Source organism: Mastigoproctus giganteus, chromosome 2 (assembly GCF_048544385.1).
Source record: "Mastigoproctus giganteus isolate SK-2022 chromosome 2, ASM4854438v1, whole genome shotgun sequence".
Lineage (NCBI taxonomy): Eukaryota > Metazoa > Arthropoda > Arachnida > Uropygi > Thelyphonidae > Mastigoproctus > Mastigoproctus giganteus.
The window spans coordinates 230,726,498-230,748,305 of NC_143576.1; the positions used below are offsets into that span (position 1 = coordinate 230,726,498).

The 21,808-nt window shown below is 39.8% G+C and overlaps 1 protein-coding gene across 1 annotated transcript; it reads left to right on the forward strand.

Annotated features, from left to right (window-relative positions):
* The first annotated feature begins 274 nt into the window (after positions 1-274).
* LOC150090231 (monocarboxylate transporter 9-like) lies at positions 275-17,725 on the forward strand. The gene is made up of 4 exons (XM_090390219.1): positions 275-350; positions 2,280-2,423; positions 5,495-6,424; positions 17,613-17,725. Exons 1-4 carry the CDS (start codon positions 275-277, stop codon positions 17,723-17,725), a joined length of 1,263 nt encoding a protein of 420 aa, XP_090246345.1.
* The last annotated feature ends 4,083 nt before the right edge of the window (positions 17,726-21,808 follow it).

The following is a 21,808-nucleotide window of genomic DNA, read 5'->3' on the forward strand; positions in this document are numbered from 1 at the left end:
TTATCATAATATATATTATAAAGATGAATAATGATAAGCCGAAAAGGCAAGGTCACTATTTATGATTACGTATTATTGATGCACACGGACCTTTTTCGTAAGAGGTAGTGTAGAGTTCTATCATTTTGGTATTTCCGGTGTTGTATTTGCTGTGATGAGCTCGAAAATGGCAGTGACAAAGATTTCTAAGTGTTTGATAGTTTTGGGGTGCTTCCTTATTATGTTCTTTACTTTTGGATTAGCAAGAACAGGCGCAGTTCTGTTTTTTGCCACCATGAGAGTTTTCGATGCATCCCGAGAAAAATCAGTCTGGCCATTCAGTCTTTATATGGCAATGTTCCAGTTAACATGTAAGTGCTTTTCTTTTCCAATCAGTTTTACAATCTTTGAATGCTTTCTTACACCGTGTGTTTGTAGAACTAATATTAATGATCGCTGAAATTATTTAAGAAAGTTAGAAACCTGAATGTTTTTAAATCTAATCGCGCAATCTCAGCGGTTATGTGGGTGCCATTTTAGAATATAACTCATAGTATTATCTGATTTATATTTCTCTCTCTTCTATATTTATTTTTTCATAAAAGCGTGCAAAAATAGGTGTACAAAATCCCGAAAAATATTCACGTGCACAAGATATGAGCGTTATGACACCGATTGTAAAATTTTAGGCATCGATTGTAAAATTGCTTGCCTCGTAAACTCTTGATTTCTCAAAGTTAAATTTTCTTGAATTCTGAAGATGTTTTTAACTTGGCGTGAGTTATGTTTAGATCCCAATATTTACCCGTGCCGTGGTGGGTAGCAGAGTTGGTAGAGTTGCCGTCTTTCACACGTACGGTGGAAAAAACTTACGTTTGATTCCAGTCTGTGACGTGGGAAATTTTTATGATCCTTTTCAACAAAAAAGCTGAGTTAATCGCTCTCAGGCGAAGTTAACCCCGGGGGCTCACATCTGGTGAGTATGGGCTTGGCACACCCAGGGTCCTGAGCTGGATATCATCATTCTTCTCTTTCTTGGTGATTCCCTTCTACTTTTGACTCTCTCTCTCTCTCTCTCTCTCTCTCTCTCTCTCTCTCTCTCAGGGTTACTCGGGAACATTTTTTTTTTTTCCTGGTGCAGCATAAGCCTCAGGCTTCCTTGCATCATATGGATATTAATAATAATAATAATAATAATAATAAGGTAGCATGGTTTTTTCTCCCGGAAACTCGGGTTTTTTGCCGGTTCTACGAATTTGCTACGAGTGCGTGTAATTTTAAAAATTATTATAAAAGAATATATATTTTTTATAATAATCATACTACGATAACATTTAAAATGGGAGATAAAGATATAATTACCTTGATCCCATCTTACGTAATCAAAAACATCAAAGGAAAGCTAAAACGTTCTCATTCTATAGGTTCATTTTGGGTAATATCTAATCTTACTAAAAATCTTAGGTTGGAAAGCTAAAATGTTGACGTTAAAAATGTTTTTACTGGCGTTATTCCAAAAATTTTGTAAAGAAAAACCGTCGTGCGAAACGTTTTGCATTAGTGATGTCATCTTCAGCTTTCTCCAGAAGCGAATTATTGTAACTTGTAGTCTTGCAATCATACTTGTATGATGGCAACAATAATTTATCTTCTGCTGGACCAAATTTAATGAAATTTTGCACTGAGTCATTAAAGCAAATCAGATGGAAATTAAGATAGTGAGATCCAGCTTATTTTGAAGGTGGTAAATTAAGTACAGGAAAATCTCAGTTTTCACTCAGTATAATTAATATGTTTAGCCCAATCAAAAGAATGGTATATCAGCGTCATTATCTGTCCACAATTCTAGACATAAAAACCGACTTCGTGGTTCGTGGGTAGCATAGTTGATACGATCGCCGTCCTCCCCACACCGGATTGAAAAATGCTGAATTGAAGTCTCGTCGACGACTGGGGGAATTTTTATGAGCCTTTTTCACAATCTGGTTGAGTTAGTTGGCCTCAGGCAAGGGTACATGTTTTTTTTTTTTCTCCCGGAAACAATGTGTTTCATCCAGCAAACAGAAAATCTACATCAGAATACACACAGACAATATACACGGAGCAAAGTACAACAACAACAACATAACACCCACGAAGTGCATTTTTTTACCAGTATCCATAAAGGGGTGGAACCCCCATCAGGGAGAAATAATAATAATAAGACTGAGTGTAAATAATAATTAAACAATGGTGAATCATGTTTTGAATGAGGATTCTACATTTGCCATGAATACCGTGAATTTTCTTTAATCTTACAGCGCTGCTTGGAGGAATGTTGACACATAACTTCGGTACTCGAAAGGTAGCATTCGCTGGCAGTTTTATTGCAGTGGTTGGACTAACAACGTGTGCACTGGCGAAAAGCATACTTTGGTTGACGATATTATACGGATTCGTCCTTGGTAAGTTTAACTCTTTAATGCATTTCAATAAAACGAACCTTCATGGCCAATAGCCAGAGGTTTTACATCAAAAGATCGAAATATTGAGTGTTTAGGCTTCAAGTGTAATTTGTCAAAATATTAGAGATAGACAATTAATAAATTAAAGTAAGTATAAAGTAAGATCAAATTATAGAAATTTGCTTCAAACAACAGAAGTAGAAGGGAGAAATGAGGAAAAGAAAAAGGTGGTTCCGTCAGTTTGGATTTGGACAGTGAATGAATGCTGACTGGTTGCGGAACGTGTTCGGACTTATTGTTAAGAGAGCGTTGGAATTACGGATGAAGTTCAGAAGAACAGTACTCATGGAAGTACCTACAGAAAGCCAGGTGGGAAGGAGCAGCAGTGCGTAGCACACGCTTCTTGATTAGACCGGGTTTCGAGCCCGTCACCACCAAATACGGAGGATGCGGAAAGGTCAGGGGATGACCACCGAACCGGAGCAATATGGCCTTAGTTGCTAATGCTCCTAAAACCCCAAAAACAACAACAACAACCTACAGAAAAGCGTGAAAAGGCTTTGTAAGAAGCGGATCATTAATTAACCAGACTGCCCTATTTTGAAGGGAGTCAAGGAGCTCGAGAGATGTTTCGGGGGGTACAACTTCAGATGCGCAAGTCCCACATACCGTTCTGGCATGTTCTATTCCTTGGGCAGGTATATATTTAAACTACAATAAGTAAAATTTAAAACAAAAAGTGAGAAAGACATCGCAATGTAGAAGGGATTTGAGTGATCAGCTGTTTAGACGGAAACGTAAGAGCCTAACAGAGTTATGAGATCTTGTCTAGAAATCCGTGTGTCGTCGAAGATGAGCGCAGAAGCATTGAACATTTCGCGAGTATTAAGAGAGTACCGAGTCTTATAAAACAGAAATAAGAGTGTACTCTAGAAGGATTGAGCTTAACTAAGCTTTCTTCATCCCATTGGAAAATTACCAGGAGAGCGGAATTTAAGGAATCAGTGGTGGATATTAGAGAGGTATAAACTGTTTGTGCAGGGAAAGTTTCTTAAACTGGAAGATGCAATGTGCTATCATGAGCAGAGGTATGGGTAAGATTTACAGTCAAGGAAAAAGGTCATTAATATACAAGAGGATAAGAGTTTGAGAAAGGTCTGAACAGTGGAGAACACCAGCATTATTGGAAAGGTTTTGAAGTCAGAGAGCCATATACTATAACCGCAGTGAGCGGTCCGAGAGAACACTAGATACCCAATTGCAAAAAACAGTTGGTAGCCCATACGCAATCTTGTCTGACCAATTTTATTGGATACTAAGATGTGGTCAGACAGGAACTGGAGTTGTGAAGTTGTAACTTCATAACTTCTTCTCTCAGGACACGTCTTTCTGGATTTTTATTCAAGATATTCTATAGTTTCGCAAATTTCATTACATAACTTTGTATGTTTCTTCTACTCTTTATTAAGAGAAGGCCATGATGCTCGAAGTCCAAGAATAAAGTAGATTAAAGGTATCAGCAGTAAACATTAATAAGACAGTGGTAATAACGGTAAAAAGCAAAATATTATAAAAAATAATAATAAACCAGACTTATGTGGACCGTACTTTCAGCATCCAACACAATGATACAAATTTTCAGCTAACACAATGATACAGGAGATCATTGTGTTGGCTGCTGGATCTACCCTTGTGTAAACATGGAACGCTTGATAAATTTTACATGTATGTTTATATAATCCTTTAAAAACTTATTGCACAAAACATTATTAGTAGCTAGAAACTGTTTTTATGTAAAGTTGCCGGTGAACAAAACTGCCAACTTCGTTGAAAGACTAACCTTGAGAGTTGTTGATTGTGAAGCTAAGAAATTGTGTTCTCTTCAAAGTACATGGTAGGTTAGTTTCACAGGGAACTATATCAATTCTCGAGATTCGAAAATCGGTCGAAAATTTTTTAAGGAGTTTTTTTTTGGAATTTTTTTTTAATTTCAGTTTTACTACTAAATAAAACCTATTGCTTGTTGGGGCTTTGAGTTATTCGAGTTCAAAGAGCGTCACGAACAGAGGGATAAAAGCAAATTATACATGAGATAAGCACAGAAGCAGTAGAATCCTTTTTGTGAGATAAGACAGAACTGAGTTTTACAAAGATTAAACCCGTGGAATTATTTTTTACCATGGAAAATTCTTTAGCCTTTTTCCACACAAATTAGTGTATAGAGGAATAAATTTTCAGCGACATAGTATCACATCGCTGAGGATTTATGACGTTAAAAGTTCTATGTTAAAATTTGAAACTTAAAATTTTAATTTTTTTTAAAAATTAACCTCCCGCTGGCCAAATGCAAACTTCTACATATCTGTACTGCTACCATCCTTACTCAACTTGGATTTATGCCCCCTCAGGTGTGTAGTCTCAGCAAGAGGAAGAATGCCATTAAACTTACTCAATCCATTTAAGGCTTTAAGCAACTCACTCAGATCTCTACGCAGGTGCCTAGTCTCGAGACGCTGCAATTTTCAGAACTGAAACCTTTCTACGTAAGAGCACCCTTTCGTTCCCTTCACCAGTGTGGTTGCCCTTCTGTGCACCCGGTCCAGCCGTTCTACATCCTTCTTAAAGTGAGGCCTCCAGAGCCGTATACAATACTCAAGATGAGGCCTAATCATGGTCTTACACATAGGGATATTGACCTCCTTATCCCTTCTAGCAAAATTTCTGTATATCAATGACAAAACCCCATGAGCTGTACTGACGCCATGTTCTGCTCTCCTGCTCAGAGAATTTCATGTTTGACTGTACAATTATCCCCAGGTCTTGTTCATTCTCCATTAACTCTAGCTTTTTATCTAGGAAACAGGCACACAGATATAGATTAGACACAATTTACAGAGAGAGAGAGAGAGAGAGAGAGAGAGAGAGAAATACAGTGATGCCTGATGTTCTTAGTTGCCTTTCCGCAAAATTGAAAGAACACCAAACAACAACAAATAAATCTGTTCCAGCGAATTTACTATATTATTATTATTACGTACCTCAAATATACTGTTTTTTTTTTCTTTTCACAGGTCTTGGAATGGGTTTGCTGTATCCGACAGTTTCCGTCACAATCAGCCAACACTTCGCAACTACGAAATCTATGGTATTTGGGATCGTATTCTCGGCAAATGGGTTCGGAGGTCTAATATTACCAGCTGTTACGGAAAGATTGGTCGAGTTTTATGGATTGCGTGGCTCGTTTATGATTCTAGGTGCTCTTCTGATGAACATTATTATATCTGGAATCGTAATGGGAGAGCCTTCTGTTAAGTCTCCAAAAAATCATCATGATAATAGTGATCGGAAAGAAACTTCTTCAGATGCCCAGTGTCATGATTCTAAATCATATGGAACGCCAGAAATTACTCAAAATATGAACGTGTTATCCAGAGAAACACCATCAACTTCCAAAGAAAAAACATCGCATCGGGAAGTAATTGACAAAGAAGAAAATTACTGTTTTAAGTTCTTTAAAGGTACTTTGTCTACATTAAAAATAATAGCATCTTTGTTAGTGAAGCCGATATTTTTGGTAATTACCTTTGGATTACTTGTATTTACCATTTCTAGAATTCTTTTTCACACCATTTTAATAGATGTTGCCATTGACAAGGGAGTCAGTGTGAAGGACAGTGTTTTTCTTGTAATTTGTGTTGCTGTGTCAGGTATTATCTTCCAGATTGTTGGTGGATGGGTGACCGATAAGGGATTTATAACAAAGCAAATTGCCGTTATAATTCTCATGTTAACGCTTGGCGTGAACATGGCTTGCATTCCTTCAGCTCGAAGTTATATTGCATTGATGCTAAACTCCGCTGTATCAGGATTATGTTCATGCCTTCAACCATTTTACCTAGTCTTGTTTGAGGAGTATCTGGGAAGAGAAGTCTTCGCACTATCAACTGGTTTGTCAAAGTTTATTATTGGATGCTTCAGTTTTCTTATACCAGTTATTATTGGTAAGTTTTTACCACATGCTGTTCTCTATTTTCGCACTGGATTTTTTATGTGATTAGTATTATTATTAGAACAAAATATAAAACAAACCAAGATTATGCAGCATCAGTCAAAAAAAAAAAAACAACTTACCCAAATCACCTGTCGACCCTTCTAAGAATTTGTCTAGTTATTTCTTAAAAATTTTGAAGATACCAACTTTCGGAACAGTAGATGAAAGTTTGTTCCAACAATTAAACACCCACTGGCAAAGGAAAAATTTCCGCACATCATCCTTCCTGAATTTGAATTTATGGATTTTTGAATTTGAATTTTTGAATATTATTTGAATTTTTGAATATTATCCTGAATTTATGGTCCCCTCGTGTGTGTGTAGTCTCATCAAAGGAAGAATGCTATCAACATTAAGCTTGCATAATCCATTGAAATCCTTAAACAACTTAGTCAGATCACTTCGCAGGTGCCTAGTCTGCAGACACCCCAATTTGTAGAACTGAACCCTTTCTAAGGAGGGCACCCTTTTGTTCCCCCTCACAAATCTCGTTGTCCTTCTGTGCACCCGATATACACTTAGCTTTGCTTTAACAACCACCCCTTGTACAGGAATGGACAGGTTTATGACACTGGTAAAGACAAATTCTGGAACAGCTGATATAAGATTTTAGTTCACACACGTGGCGATCAGTTTTTGAGTGTGTGCCTGCAAGGAAGAATGGGTCTACGTCGAGATCTTTCCAGCCCCGAACGTAAAAGGATTATGGGTGCCAGTATCTCGGTAACAGCTAAACTGGTTAACTGCTCCCGTGTGGTGTCACAAGTCTACCGTAACTGGGTCAACTGCGATCGAAAAACCAGAGAAGGGTCAAACGTCAAACAGCCACGTGTATTCGACGCTCATGTTCAACGATGTGTGTCTCGTCTCGTAAAACAACAGCGACGTACCACAGCACCTAACTAACTCCCAGAAAGGTAGGAACATAGTGTCATAGTATTTGTTTCGGCGCCACTTGTGGTTTCCCACATCTGCGCCATATGTACTCTGTGATGGAATGCAGAACTACTGCACAGCCAAAAAAAGTGTAATGTCTGGTTTATGTAGTATTGTGCTTTTATCTGTTGTGTCTCTGGCTGCTTGGCCGCGGGGGCCCCTAGTTGGACCCCACTTTGCCTGCCACAACCACTGGGAGGTGAGCCAGGCTGCCCATTATACTCTGGCTGGCCTCTGCCAGGGTTGCCTGACCTACTGACAGGGGCCATAAATAAAAAAGTAGGAACAGCGTTCACATGGACTATGCAGCGGAGACATTAGCTCATATAGGATATGGCGGTATCCATGTTCACTGCGAGAAACAAGAAACTGGGCCTTGCATGGGGACATCAGCACAAACATCGGACTAACGAAATGTGAAAATCTGTCGCGCCTGCTCTCATGCACCCTGTTTCTAACTCGATTATACTGATGGGCATGTTCGCATACAAAGTTAGTACATATTAGTATTAACAATGACAAATGATGCAAGAAAGCAAGCTCATAAAGCATCATGCTAAAAAATTAAATTTACCACTTCACCTGTGCATCCCTTCCAAATAGTTTTTCTAATTCCTCCTTGCATTTGTTCAAACAAACAATTTCCCCACAAGACACGGAAGTATTTTACTACAATCAACCACTGGTTGGCTAATGGCAAACTTCAGCACGTCTATCCTGCAACTATCCATCCACAATTTGAATTGATGTCCAACATTAGTGTAGTCTATTGCCTTATAAAATGGGACAATCGCCTCCCTATCCCTGTACATTAGAGAAAATATCCTAAGACCTGGCAGCTTATGTTCTCAACTAAGAACATAATCCCCTCGCCCTTCGTGTCATGTCTGTATACATTGTTTCTCTCACATTTGAATTCGTCATTCCTTATGTCTGAGTAATGCCTTGTCTCCAGTATCCCTACAATATCCATATTGGATGAATTAAACAGTACTTCAAACTCATCAAATTCATTTCTATACTCCCAGATTAGAGAACATACAAATATAAATGCTCTTATTTTCCTAACTCAGCTCAAGTGTTTCCGTGTTCCATGATCACCCATAGCAGGACTTCAATTCCCCGACACCATGTTTCCCAGGCTGCCTCATGTGCCAATAGCAGCAATGCAAGAATCACTTCCACCTCTGCCTGCGGTTATATTCAATATATATATATTTGTGTGTGTGTGTCCATTAAGCAATCAGTTTTCAGACCTACCTAACATTGTCTCAATCGCATCAGCGAATAGTCTTGCGGTTTTTTTTATTTAAGTGTATTCATCCTTATTAAAACAGTCTCTCCTGTTAAGAAGCACAGAACACACTGAGCAAAATTCTTACCACACGAGCCTTGCGCAGTCTCTCCAGGGCCGTATTGATTGAAAAGGCTATCATAATGTACTCCCTCCTATCATCTCTGGACAGAATTGCAGACACTTGCAAATTTAATCCTAACTCGCGACCCTTTCCCAACATTGCCCTGTACTTGTTAGGTAAGTCCATGGATCTAGTTGGAGAAAGCAACACGATGCAATGTTGGTGTTCAGCAGGCTGAAGACGATTATTGAACTTCAGGTTCTTACTGGCACTCTGCATCTAAATCTGGAAGTGATAGTCGTATATCGTGCTCCTGCCTTCCATATCAGAAAGAATATTACAGCCGAATTTATAAGGATTTTCCTTACGATAGTTTCCAACATGAAGCAAGAGAAGAAAAGGAAAGAGCAAGAAATTAATATAAATCTGGAAAACCAAATGGTCTTTCTGACAGAAACAACGCTTCACGGAAATAAAGGACTTGCTATCACAAGTGCGCTCCAACAATATCGTTTCATTTTGGATGTCTCCTTTGGACACAAACAGAGATCCTTGTTCTCAGTGGGCTACATGCTACTTTTTTCTTATTCAAGAGAGGATTATTTAAGGCAAAGCTCGCAAATCTCGCTTCAGCTGCCATAAATGTTCAATCTGTGTCATCAATATATAATATACTCGCATTTACTACTACAGTAAAAGGAAACAAAGAACTCCAATAGCGGGCTCATTATCTTCAAGATTTATATAGAACCCCAACAAGCGTCGATTCTAAATACTTTGGCATAAAACTGCTTGATAGACCTGCTTTCCCACAGCATTATTCCAATCTCGCTAATCGTGGGACCCCCTCTGATGCCAAGATAGAAAATTGTGCAGCCGCTGCTATACGTGGTGAGATCATCATCACATCATTATACACGGATCCTTTCCGTGGAAGATGATTATATTATTTTGCTGGCGATGGTCTCCTTTCTTCTCGATCATGGGTCAGTTGACCTACTAATAATCCCTCTTCTTCCTTCTCTGCCTCCATCTTCTGGGAGAGAAAGCGTCTTACTCTTTCCCCCTATATTTAAATTCCACATCCCTCCCACTAGCCTGCGTCACTCTTCTTACTTCTAAATGTAAATTAGATGTTTGTATATAGAGTATACTCTCCATATCAGGTAATGATACACTGTGCTGCCACTTTATTAGGTACACCTACCTAGTAGCGTGTTGAGCTTCCTTTAGCCTTCAAAACAGTCTGAATTCGTCTAGGCATGGATTGAACTAGATGCTAAAAACGTTGTACAGGAATCATGCAGACATGAGTTTGTCACGCAGTTCCTTGAAATTTGACGGAGGTGAAGGCCTGCGGCGAACAGCCCTTTCTAGCTCATCCCAAATATGTGCAATAGGATTTAGATCCACGAACTGAGCAGGCCGCTGCAGCAAAGAAAAGTCATTGCCATGTTCCTGGAAGCATTCCATAGTGCTTCGGGCTTTGTGTACCGGCCCATTATCCTGCTGGAAGTAACCATCTGACTGAGGATAAACTGTCAACATGAACGGATGCACTTGGTCAGCAACGATGTTTAGGTACAATGTGGCATTCAGACGCGAATCTATGGGTATCAATGGACCCAATGTGTGCCAAGAAAACATTCCCAATATCACACCACAACACTGCTCCCACCACCTTGCCCAGTAGTCATCAGCCATGACGGGTCCATGGATTCCTCTTGTCTTCGCCAAATTCTGAGCCTTCCATCAACATGATGCACCAGAAACTTCGGCTCGTCAGACCAAGGAACTGTTTTCCAGTCGTCGATAGTCCAGTGCTGGTGTTGCTGTGCCCACAGGAGCCGTGCTCTCTTGTTCTTCATTGATAACAAAGGTATGCGATGTGGCCGTCGGCTGTTGTAGCCTATTCGCGACAAAGTGTGACTAGTGGTCCGTTGCGATATTTTGTTCTATTCTGACGTGATGTGCGACATTGTGGCCCGTCTGTTTGCTTGCGCAATTCTAGCCATTCTCCTCTGACCTCTCTCATCAACAAGCGATTTTCTTCCACAGGAGTGCCGTTGAGAGGATGTTTTCTGTTCGTTGCACCATTCTCGATACACCCTTGAAACTGTGGTGCGTGAAAAGTTCAGGAGAACTGCCGTTTCAGAGATGCTTTGTCCAGCACATCTTGCACCTGCTACCATGCCACGTTCAAAGTCCGTTGGACCACTCGTTTTCTCCATTCTTGCTACGTTTTGTACGCTTAACTGATATTAGAAAGGTTGTTCTGCTGCATTTATATCCATCACTATGGTCATGTGACTTGCAACGTTGTGGGACAAACCATTTGTGTGCACAGCAGGGGTGTACCTAATAAAGTGGCAGCACACTGTATGTGAAATCAGTATGGAGTAAAACACTTAAAATTATCACAACTTGTAAAACCCTTTAAGTGTCTCGATATCTATTCGAATTTCACACCTCTAACAAGAGGTGTGAAATTATTCAGATTTGAATGGCGAACTGCCCTGTATTTTAACCGATACATGCAACAGTACAAATTATACGCCATACCAGAAGGATTTACATTAGAATATTCGCTGCAGATTTTAATGTTAGGTGTGGAAAGATTTTCTAACGTTGAGTTCTTTTTTAAATTTTTTTTCCAGGTTACTTCCGGGATACCTTACAGAGCTACGATGGCCTTTTCTATTCACTTAGTGTCACTCTCACTGTCGGAGGACTGTCTTTGATTTGCCTAAAGAAATTGAAGAATGCATAGAGAAATACAGTACGTGTATAGAAATTATTGTTCGGATAGGGATATTTAAAATTTGTCAGTTAGGAGCTACATTTAAGAAATAGTTTATCAATCTCTTTAGATGATAATTTTTTTTTTATTTTGTAATTTGCTACATTACAGATCATTGTAATATGTTTTAACAAAAAATCTGGCACAAGTAACAATATAAGTGCGTACTCTGGATTTCGGTTGCTTCAACCAGATGACACTTCACTTTTTAATGGTAGATAAAACCCTTTATGGGATACAGAAGATTGGTTTTCCAGTAGCCAAATGAGCTCTTATTCATCCCATCTTTCTAGCTGTAGGCCACATGAAAACTAGAATTCCCAGAGCTCACCCTCTTCAGAAACCAATTTATCATAAAGAAGTTACATCAAAGTAAATAGTAATTCCAAATGGATACAGGCTGTTCGTTCTGCAACCATGTAGTATTTATATAGCTGATATCTTTGGCATACCTTCAGTTAAATTCTTAATACCGATGATCATCTAGAAATTTTGAATTCATATCCTGTGCGTCCTATACTTAATGTAAGCATCCCAAGAGACTAAAGAACTTCACGCCTAACCCCATCAAATGCGGCATCCTGAAATTCTTTGAAAAGGTCACTCAACCACGTTAACTTCTACGACAGGCACTCCAATCTCCTGCACTAATCATCCAGATGGTTCAAAAGAAGCGTTTCCGAATGCGATAATTCTAGTCCACGATTTCAAATGTGTAAGGGGTAGATTGAAGTCGCCCATAATCAAGACAACCACATGTGCGTTCCTATTCATTACTGTGTCATGCCCAGTAGTAGAACAAATTTGTATTTTATTTACTGTGAAATACAACCCTGTATATATTTATTATACTTGAAAAATATGACGCTCAAAGATCGTACTGGACATTTCAATAAGGTGGACATAAATACAAATTGTTGCCGAAAACTCATACAGTGGACTACAAAGGTTTTATTTGACTAGCGTGTTGTTGACCAGAATAAATTGCATGAAAAAATAGTTGGATCAGCATCATATGGAGGTTGTAGTTACAGTAGTAGAATTTTAGGAGCATCAGCGGCTAGGGCCATATTATTCCGCGTATATTGTGTGTGTGTGTGTGTGTTCTGAGGTCGATTTTCTGCTTGCTGGAACAAAAACTCGAGTTTCCGGGATAAAAAAACCTCGCCGTCTGGGTGGTGGTATCCACTGAGAATAAGCAACAATTTCTCTATTGGAGAAGTGTTACTTAATCGAAGTATAACCAACAGGGAACTCTTTGTGGAGGCATTCTCATATGAGATATAAATAGAATGATACCATGGAACCAACTTCAGTTCATTTGCTACGTACAGACTTGACGCAACGTTCTTTCAAGAATACTTATTCAGTGATTGGATATTTTTCACCTTCTTCCTTACTGACAAGTCATATATTTATCCTTCCTTTTCGAATGTGGTTATCATTCATGTCTTTACTATGTCAATTGAATTCCAATTCTACCTGTACTGAGTAATAAAAATTTCAATGGCGTTGTTTTAAAATAATATCGCTAAAATAAATAATATTATAAACATAAGTCATGCAATTAGCATTGGAGATATTGATGTAGTCTATGGGATCCGGAGTGTTAAAGAGAAAGAGGGAGAGTGAGAGAGAAAGCGAGAGAGAGAAAGCGAGAGAGAGAGAGAGAGAGAGAGAGAGAGAGAGAGAGAGATGGGATAACTGAATATTTACGCAATCCAGCTCAGGAGGTTCCCACTTCAGGCACGTCTGAAGTCTTAGTGCGAGTTATGGTCATCACTCATGGCTGCCAAAATTGATTATTATTATTTTATTTTATTTGAAGCTATATTAGTCCTTGGACAGCCTAGTTGAACATATTGCAATATATTCATTGTATAGACGTAATGTAATTACATATTCTACGGATACTGCCTACATATACATCATTTTCGATTGCCGCATCGTAAAAAAAATGGAATCGAAAGACTAATCGGCGTTTCGCCCCTTTCAAACGGAGTCTAAACATGCGTCAATGTAATGGGAGCCCCCTGGTCAACTCTTAACGAAGAAGTTTAAGACTGCATCATCATTAAGAAGGTAACAACGGCTGTGTTGTGGAATTTTCATGGCGTTCTCCTTGTACATTTTCAAATATCTGGAGAGACAGGGGAGATTGCGTCTTACTGCTCGCTTATAAAAGAACTTAGAGGCATCCGTAGCCGAGTGGGAAGGAGCGGGAGTGCAGTAGCACACGCTCTTTGAGTAGACCGGGGTTCAAGCCCCTGACTGCTGCATATGGTCGATCTGCCAACCCACACTAGACCAGCGTGGCAGATTATGGTCCATTTCCCTCAGCATGAATTGTTGAGGAGGCTTCCATCCTGCAGTGGGTTGATAATGGCTGCACTTTACTTTTACAATTCGCAGAAAATAGTCTGAGCTAGTGAGACCTGGAACATTGCTGTTGAATGACTATGCAAAGCAGCATACAACAAATTCAATAGAAGTTAACTTTTTGTGGGTTGCGACTCCTTATTTATTGACATTCCCTCCAATTTAAAAAATGCGTACATTATGGCTTTGACCACGAAGAGATTCTTGACAAGATCCTATCACGTTGTTTTATGCAAGCACTGACAGCAAACTTGTACAGTTGATTATAAGAGGTCACATACACTGAGAGAAGAAATTACAATTACTTATCTAGATCTACAAGCTGCGTTCAATAGTGTTCACATCCCAGTCTTACTTACGCTCTTTCAAAATTATTATCACATCACTGGCAAAGTATTGAAGCTTCTAACGTCCCTTCTTCAGAACAGAACCATCCTACTGTCCATAGGAAAGCAGACGTATAGTAGGCAAATACAACCAGGATTGCTACAAGGAGGAATCATGTCTGGCATTCTTTTTACAGCTATAATTAACCCGTTAATACACAACAGAACAAATATATTATCATACGGCCATGACTTGAAGCTCCTAACAAAAATAAAATCGGCCTTAACAAGACCTTATAAGAAATACAGCAGTACCTTACGAGATTTAGTATTGTATTAGTAATGGCCACATGGTGCAAGGAACCCTCTGGCTTATGCTGCACCAGCCAAAAAAAATAAATAATAATAAGCAGAAAATAACAATAAATAAAATAATAGAATGAAAACAAATTAATAATAAGAAGACGGAAATTAAAAAAAAAATAATAATAACAATTAATGAGAGAAAAGGAAATGGACACCCTATGCCTTTCCTTCCTCCCGTAAGTAATTCTCCAGCTGACCTTTGAATTTTCTCACACTATCAGCCTTTGTCACCCATGTAGACAACTTATTCCAGTAATTTATAACTCGCTGGCTAAAATAAAACTTCCTACAATCCAGTCTAAACATCTCCACCGTAACTTGAAATTATGGCCCCTACTTCTAAAATCATTTATAACCGTGAAATGTTCGTTCTCATTCATTTTACTTTTGCCTCTCAGAGCCTTAACCACCTCAATCAAGTCTCTTCCAAGGTGCCTAGTTTCCAAGCACCGCAACCCACATATTTGAAGTTTTTCCTAATATGGACGCCCTATTGCCGATCTCACCAGGCGAGTTACCCGTCTTTGGACCCTTTCAAGAAGAATAATGTCTTTCTTTAGGTGCGGTCTCCATACTTGAACACAGTGTTCCAAGTCTAACAATAGCCTTATACTGTATCCCCCTCCCCCCATACTTCTCCTTCAACCCATGCACGGTACTAAGTACTATAGGTTTTGATACCTTTCGTGTTTGGGGTTTTCATAAAAAAAAAAAAAAAAAAAAACAGGGTGTCTCAGAAATATTGGTACAAACGTTTAGGAGAGGTAGGTAACATCTAAAGGAATGTGAATCGCATAGGAACCCATAACCGGAAACGTCACCGTAAGTCGGTACAAGGCGCTGTTCATCAGTTCGCCAGAGGGAAAATTTCTGGTTTACTCATTCAAGCAGTAGTCGCCGCACGAAGAGCATGTAGTCGCCGCACGAAGAGCATATACGAACTGTGAGCTGGCAGACATGCACTTAGTGTACGGATTAGCAGAGGGCCATGGACGAGCCGCTCAACCAATTTATGGAGAACGCTTCCCAGACAGACATGTACCGGACCACCGTTTGTTTGCACGTGTGCATCAAAATTTGTGCGATTATGAGTCATTTAGAGGTAACAGGAGTACTGCGGGCAGACCACGTTCGACGCGAACTCCCGCCATGGAAGAAAGTGTGTTGAATGCCGTCCAGAATAATCCTACTACCAGCACACGTGCAGTTGCCTCTGTCTTAGGAATGTCTCGTTGCAGTGTACAGCGTGCCTGGCACGACGATTCCTTACACCCCTTTCATCTCCAATGGGTTCAGTTAGCAATACCCAGGTGAAATACCTTACACTTCGCTGGATTAAAGCATAGCTGCCATTTTTCTGACCATCCCTGAAGTCCAACTAGGTCACTCGGGAGAAACTCTGCTTGGTCGCAATCATTAATTACTCTACCAATCTTTACATCATTCGCAAATTTAGACATCACGCCCTCTATCCCTTTATCGATGTCATTTATGAAAATTAAAACCAACAGTGGTCCGAATACTGATCCTTGAGTGAACCCAATTCTCACATTAACTCAATCTGAGGAATAACCATTTATCACAACGCTCTACCTCCTGCCCTAAACCCATCCAGCTATCCATCTAAGCATTTTCCATGTGATTCCAACCTGTTCCAGCGAATAAAGTAACCGCTCATGTGGGACTGTGTCAAATGCCTTGCTGAAATCCAAATAAACAACGTCGAAATTATTCCCTCTTGAGTGACCTTGTCAAAATAGCTAACCATATTATTTAAACATGATTTTCCCTTTACAAAACCATGTTGAGTATCCTTCAGAATTCCCCTTCTATCTAAGTGATCGTGAATTCTACCCTTGATCATTGTCTCAATGATTTTACCTACTACTAAAGTTAGACTAACCGGCCGGTTATTTCCCACCTTTATTCTTAGAACCGCCCTTATATACTGGAGACAAATTGGCACTTTTCCAATCCAATGGAATCACTCCCGAGTGCAGTGATGCTCTCATAATTAGCCTCAATGGTTCAATGCACTCACTTGCCGCTTCCCTTAAGATTAAAGGGTAAATGATATCAACCCCTGGAGCCTTACTGGCCTGTAGGCTCAAAAGATTTTTCATTAAATAAACGTATTAAATTTCGACATCATAAATACATTTTTTTCAACTTCACTCCCAGAATTTCTCATTGATGTAAAGCGTTTTTCTTCTGCAAATATCGGTGCAAAGTAACTGTTGAGTTCATCTGCAACTTCAGCTGAGGTATCTAATACTATACCACGTCCATTACATAAGGGTCCGATCTGGTTTGTCCCTCTCTTCTTTGCATTTATATATGTGAAAAATTCCCTCCCCCCTTTTGTCTGCCTTAATCCATGAAAAAAGACTAATCTGCACTATCAAAATGATCGCTGGAGACTCTAAGCGCCCAACATTCGAGACACCGTGTGTTGGCGGATCCCGCAACCAGCCCTCCGCTCCACTCCCAAGTGTATTGCTCTCTCTTAGGGGGCTACATCGTAAATATCGTTTCCTCTCTTATCAGAAGTTCCATCTAGTTCAACTGCTGGATGCTAACATGTGTGGAATCCTCTAGGATTCCACACATGAGAATTCCTCCTTCACTATGGAGCTTAAACACTTAAATTATCACAACTTGTAAATCAACGTAGCGGTCTGGATAGCTATTTGAATATCTTGATATCACAAACACCTTCGTGTGTTAAATTATCCGGATTTGGATGACGAACTGCCCAGTATTTTAACCGACACATGCCACACTACATATTATAAGCCATACAGAATGATTTACGTTTATGATGGATGTTCAGCAAAGACCACATTTAAAGGTACTGACAGTTACAAGGAATAACAAGAGTCCTTTTATGTATTAGAAAATTCAATGTAGATTTTAATGTTACTTGTGCAACGATTTTATATCTTTCAATTCTTTTAAAAAATTTTTTTTCAGGTTACTTCCGGGATACCTTACAGAGCTACGATGGCCTTTTCTATTCACTTAGTGTCATTCTCATTGTCGGAGGACTGTTGTTAATTTGCCTAAAGAAATTCAAGAATGCATAGAGAAATACAGTGTATCAATTATTGTTCGTATCAGGGGTAGAAAAACATTGCACACATCGTCTTGTTGCGCACAACAAGATCATACCAGGACTTGAAGAAGCTGCCACTCAACAGAGAGATGTGGAAAAGAGTCATCAGTGCTACCAACTTGTCGTAGAGACTGAAGGAACGCATGATGATGATGATATCGTAGGGATATTTAAAAATTGTCACTACCTATATTAAAATAATAGACGAGATTGGTAATTTTTCTTTTATTTCGGTAATTTATTAGAGATCAATTAAACCCTTTATGGAATACAGAAGATTGGTCTTCCAGTAGCAGAATGCGCTGCTCATTCAGCTCATCTTTCCTGCTGTAGGGCGCGTGAAAGCTAAAATTCCCAGAGTTCACCATCTCCAGAGACCAATTTATTATAAAGAAGCTATTTCTAAAGTACATAGTAGTTCCAAATGGATATAGGCTGTTCGTTCTGCAACCATGTCGTATTTATATAATTGATATCTTTGCCATATTTTCCGTGAAATCCTTAATACCAATGATCCCTCAGAAATTTTGAATTCATATCCTGTGTGAGACGTTAAGTATCCCAAGAGACCAAAGAACTTCAGGCCCAACCCCATCAAACGCGGCATCCTGAAACCCTTTGAGAAGGTTACTCAACCACGTTAACTTCAATGACAGGCCTCCACACGTAATCATTGTATTAAAAGGTAGGTCTCACAGAACCAATCTTCTGCACCAATCATCTATATGGTTCAAAAGAAGTGTAGTTTCCGCATGGGATAATTCTAGTCCACGATTTCAGGAAGTCGCTTTTATTGAAAAACACTATCCAATTATACAAGAAAAAGCGGACATTCGCGTTTAATTTCTTATTACAAAATGTTTCTAGCAATGGTAATGGGAAAATTTTGTGAAGCATTGATAAAGACAACTTCGCGCTCATCATGGTATGGTTTCTTGAAAAGCCTTCTAAAGTGAACGAACTAGAAGGAGAGTGGTAAAGAAACGAAATGGATTCGAGCTATTTCGTTTACTAGCATGGATTAAATTTGTGGAATTAATATTGCTTATTTCATACAATGTAACCTACAAAAATGGCGAGCTACTACAGAAGGATCTAAAAAGAGAGATGTTAGTTAAAAAAGTATAAGAACCCAGCTAATTTCTTGATATGAGAAAGAAAAGAGTGACCAGACGTACCCGTTTTCGAGGAATTCCCCCCCCCCCCCGAGTTTCAAGATTTTGTTCCAGTGTCCGTAAAGTTTCTTTTCGGGATATATAAATGTCCCAATTTTCCAAAATTTTACACGTAGTGGTTTACCTAGAAGTTATCATCTTCATTTGCAAGCATTTAATTTCAGACTCAAAATAGATTTGATAAACGAGACTTAAAAAAGGCATTCGCATTTCTTCGAAATTTAGGATAGTTACTGGGTATATATACTATTTCCCTTCCTTCCTTTCATATCTTCATAGTCTTAATGGTGCAGATTTTGAGTAGTTCAGCTGTTGCATCCTGCAGATCATCATTTTCTGAACAAAAAGACAAAGTTCCAATGAACAGTGGATAGACAATCTGTCTTTCAGTCTCAAGTGATCTTAATTAAGGATGAGCTGTTATTTTCATTACAAGAATTTTTAACTTTCAATTCTGAGTATTTAGTCTTTAGAAGATGTAACGAACAAAGTATTAAACGTCTAGGGCATATATAAAAAATGGGCTAAACTCCAAATACACTTAGTGGACAGAATTGATGGGATACCTGCCTAGTAACCGGCAGGCCCACCTTTCGCCCAGATCAGGCGAGTCCCACCACCAGGCATTGAGTCCACCAGTTCACGAAAGCGTTCCATAGGTATTTCCATCCAGGCTTGCTGCACCGCTGTCCATAATTCCATCGCATTCCTGGGTGGAGGATCCAAAGCTAGAACGGATCTTTCCAAAGCATCTCAAAGATACTCACGGGGTTCATGTCTGGTGAACGGGGAGGCCATTCGATGGTGGTAAAATCAGCTGATCACCCACAGGGCAATTAACTCTTCCTGCTGGAAGAGTTAATTGCCCTGTGGGTGCACGATGAACTAGAAGGGATACAGATGGTCTGCAAGGATGGACACGCAACCTGGACCCTCAAGAGATGCGTCTAGACGTACCAGAGTCCCTTCCCAATATGTGCCAGTTGAACACGCCCCCGACCATTACCGATTGTCCACTTGCCTGAACAGTTTTTTGTTGACATGACAGGTGCATAAAAAAACAAACAAATTATGATATTAGGGTCCCCTTAAATGATTACCTCTACCCATATTTATTTTGTCTGTAAATTACGTGTGTTCACTGATCGATTTGCCTGTTTGCTGGACGAAAAAACCCCAGTTTATGGGGGGAAAAAACCTTGCTATCTACGCCTGAGACCGACTAACTCAGCCAAGGAGTGAAAAAACCCACTAACGTTTCTAGCGTTATCGACCTGATTCGAATCCGGGCCTTTTCCACCCTGTGTGGGGGAGCACGGTGGCGATACCACTGTGCTACCGCACAGACTTGACAGGTGCATAGCTTCGTGCGGTTTCGCTAGATACGCACCCTCCCGTTAGCTCGAAATAACGGGAAACCAGACTCATCGGACCAGGAGACCCGTCGCTAATCATCAAGGGTGTGGTGCCAATGTTCTTTCGCCCAGTTGAGACGTAGAGTCCTCTGTCGTGGTGTTAGCAATGGAATTCTGCTGGGTGGGCGACTCCCATAACCTATTCTGGCAAATGATTCCCTGATGGTCTTGATGGAGACGTTTCTGACACCTCTCTCGTTGAAGTCGGCGGGTGATTTGTGCCACTGTCTCTCTCTGGTTGGCTGAAACAATGCGAGACAGTTGTCGACGGCCACGATCATCCACACCTTTCTCCGCCCACAGCGCTGTCCACGATGAGGTGTTATTCCGGAAATGGCGTATTCGCGATATACTCTTGACACTGTCGAACGGGGACAGTGCAATTTCTGCACCACCTCCTCGATTGAGTCACCCATGCGTCGAGCACTCACTATTATCCTTCTTTCAAAGTCGGTTTATCCATGCTCACATCGAATTACCGTCTACGTGAATGCAGTGTATCTATATACCTGCCAAGCGGTGGGTTCTGTCACTGGGGAGAGGGGTGGAAGCGTAGCGTTGCCTAGGAACCAGGTATCTCATGAATTCTGTCCTTTCAGTGTAAAGTATATGAAAATGACTTTTTAAAAAATTCACCAGTTGTTTCATATATATGAAAAATTTTACTGATATGGAATTTCACAACATACGTAAACTTATCAAAAAACTAATCACGCTTGAAAAACTATTAATAGGATGGAATTTCCCATGATGGTTTTAATTGTAGTCTCAAGCATCCACCCGAGACGGCGACATAAACAAAGTAACAGGTCAAAACCGTCCAAACTCCACTTTCTCAGAGACATTTAACCAGAAAATACCCTTGAATATTTCGAAAATCTACAAATTATTAAATCAATAAACTTATTGATGAAAGATAAACAGGAAGCAAATCATGGAAGACGTGCATCGGAACATCGACCTACAGGAAGTGTTAGCTATCACCATCTAGCAAGGTTTCTGCAAGTTCGATCAGATCTCTACGGATATGCCATACTGTAAACAAATTCTCAGTGACCTGTCTTATTAATCGATATGTATCTATTATGTACCTATATACACTGTGCTGCCACTTTATTAGGTAAACCTACCTAGTAGCGTGTTGAGCCTCTTTTAGCTTTCAAAACAGCCTGGATTCGTCTAAGCATGGATTGAACAAGATACTGAAAACGTTTTGCAGGAATGGAGTACCATGCAGACTTGAGTTTGTCACGCAATTCCTTTGAGATTTGTCGGAGTTGTAGGCCTGCAGCGAACAGCCCTTTCCAGCTCATCCCAAAGATGTTCAATAGGATTCAGATCCAGGGACTGAGTGGGGCACTGCAGCAAAGAAAAGCCATTGTCATGTTCCTGGAACCATTCCATAGTAATTAGGGCTTTGTGCACTGGCGCATTATCCTGCTGGAAGTAACCATCTGACTGAGG

Excerpts from the sequence above, each read along its gene's own strand:
- LOC150090231 (XM_090390219.1), top strand. The coding sequence starts at position 275 with ATGAGAGTTTTCGATGCATCCCGAGAAAAATCAGTCTGGCCATTCAGT. Across the intron at positions 351-2,279 it reads GGCAATGTTCCAGTTAACAT|CGCTGCTTGGAGGAATGTTG; the intron begins GTAAGTGCTTTT and ends TTAATCTTACAG. Across the intron at positions 6,425-17,612 it reads TCTTATACCAGTTATTATTG|GTTACTTCCGGGATACCTTA; the intron begins GTAAGTTTTTAC and ends ATTTTTTTTCAG.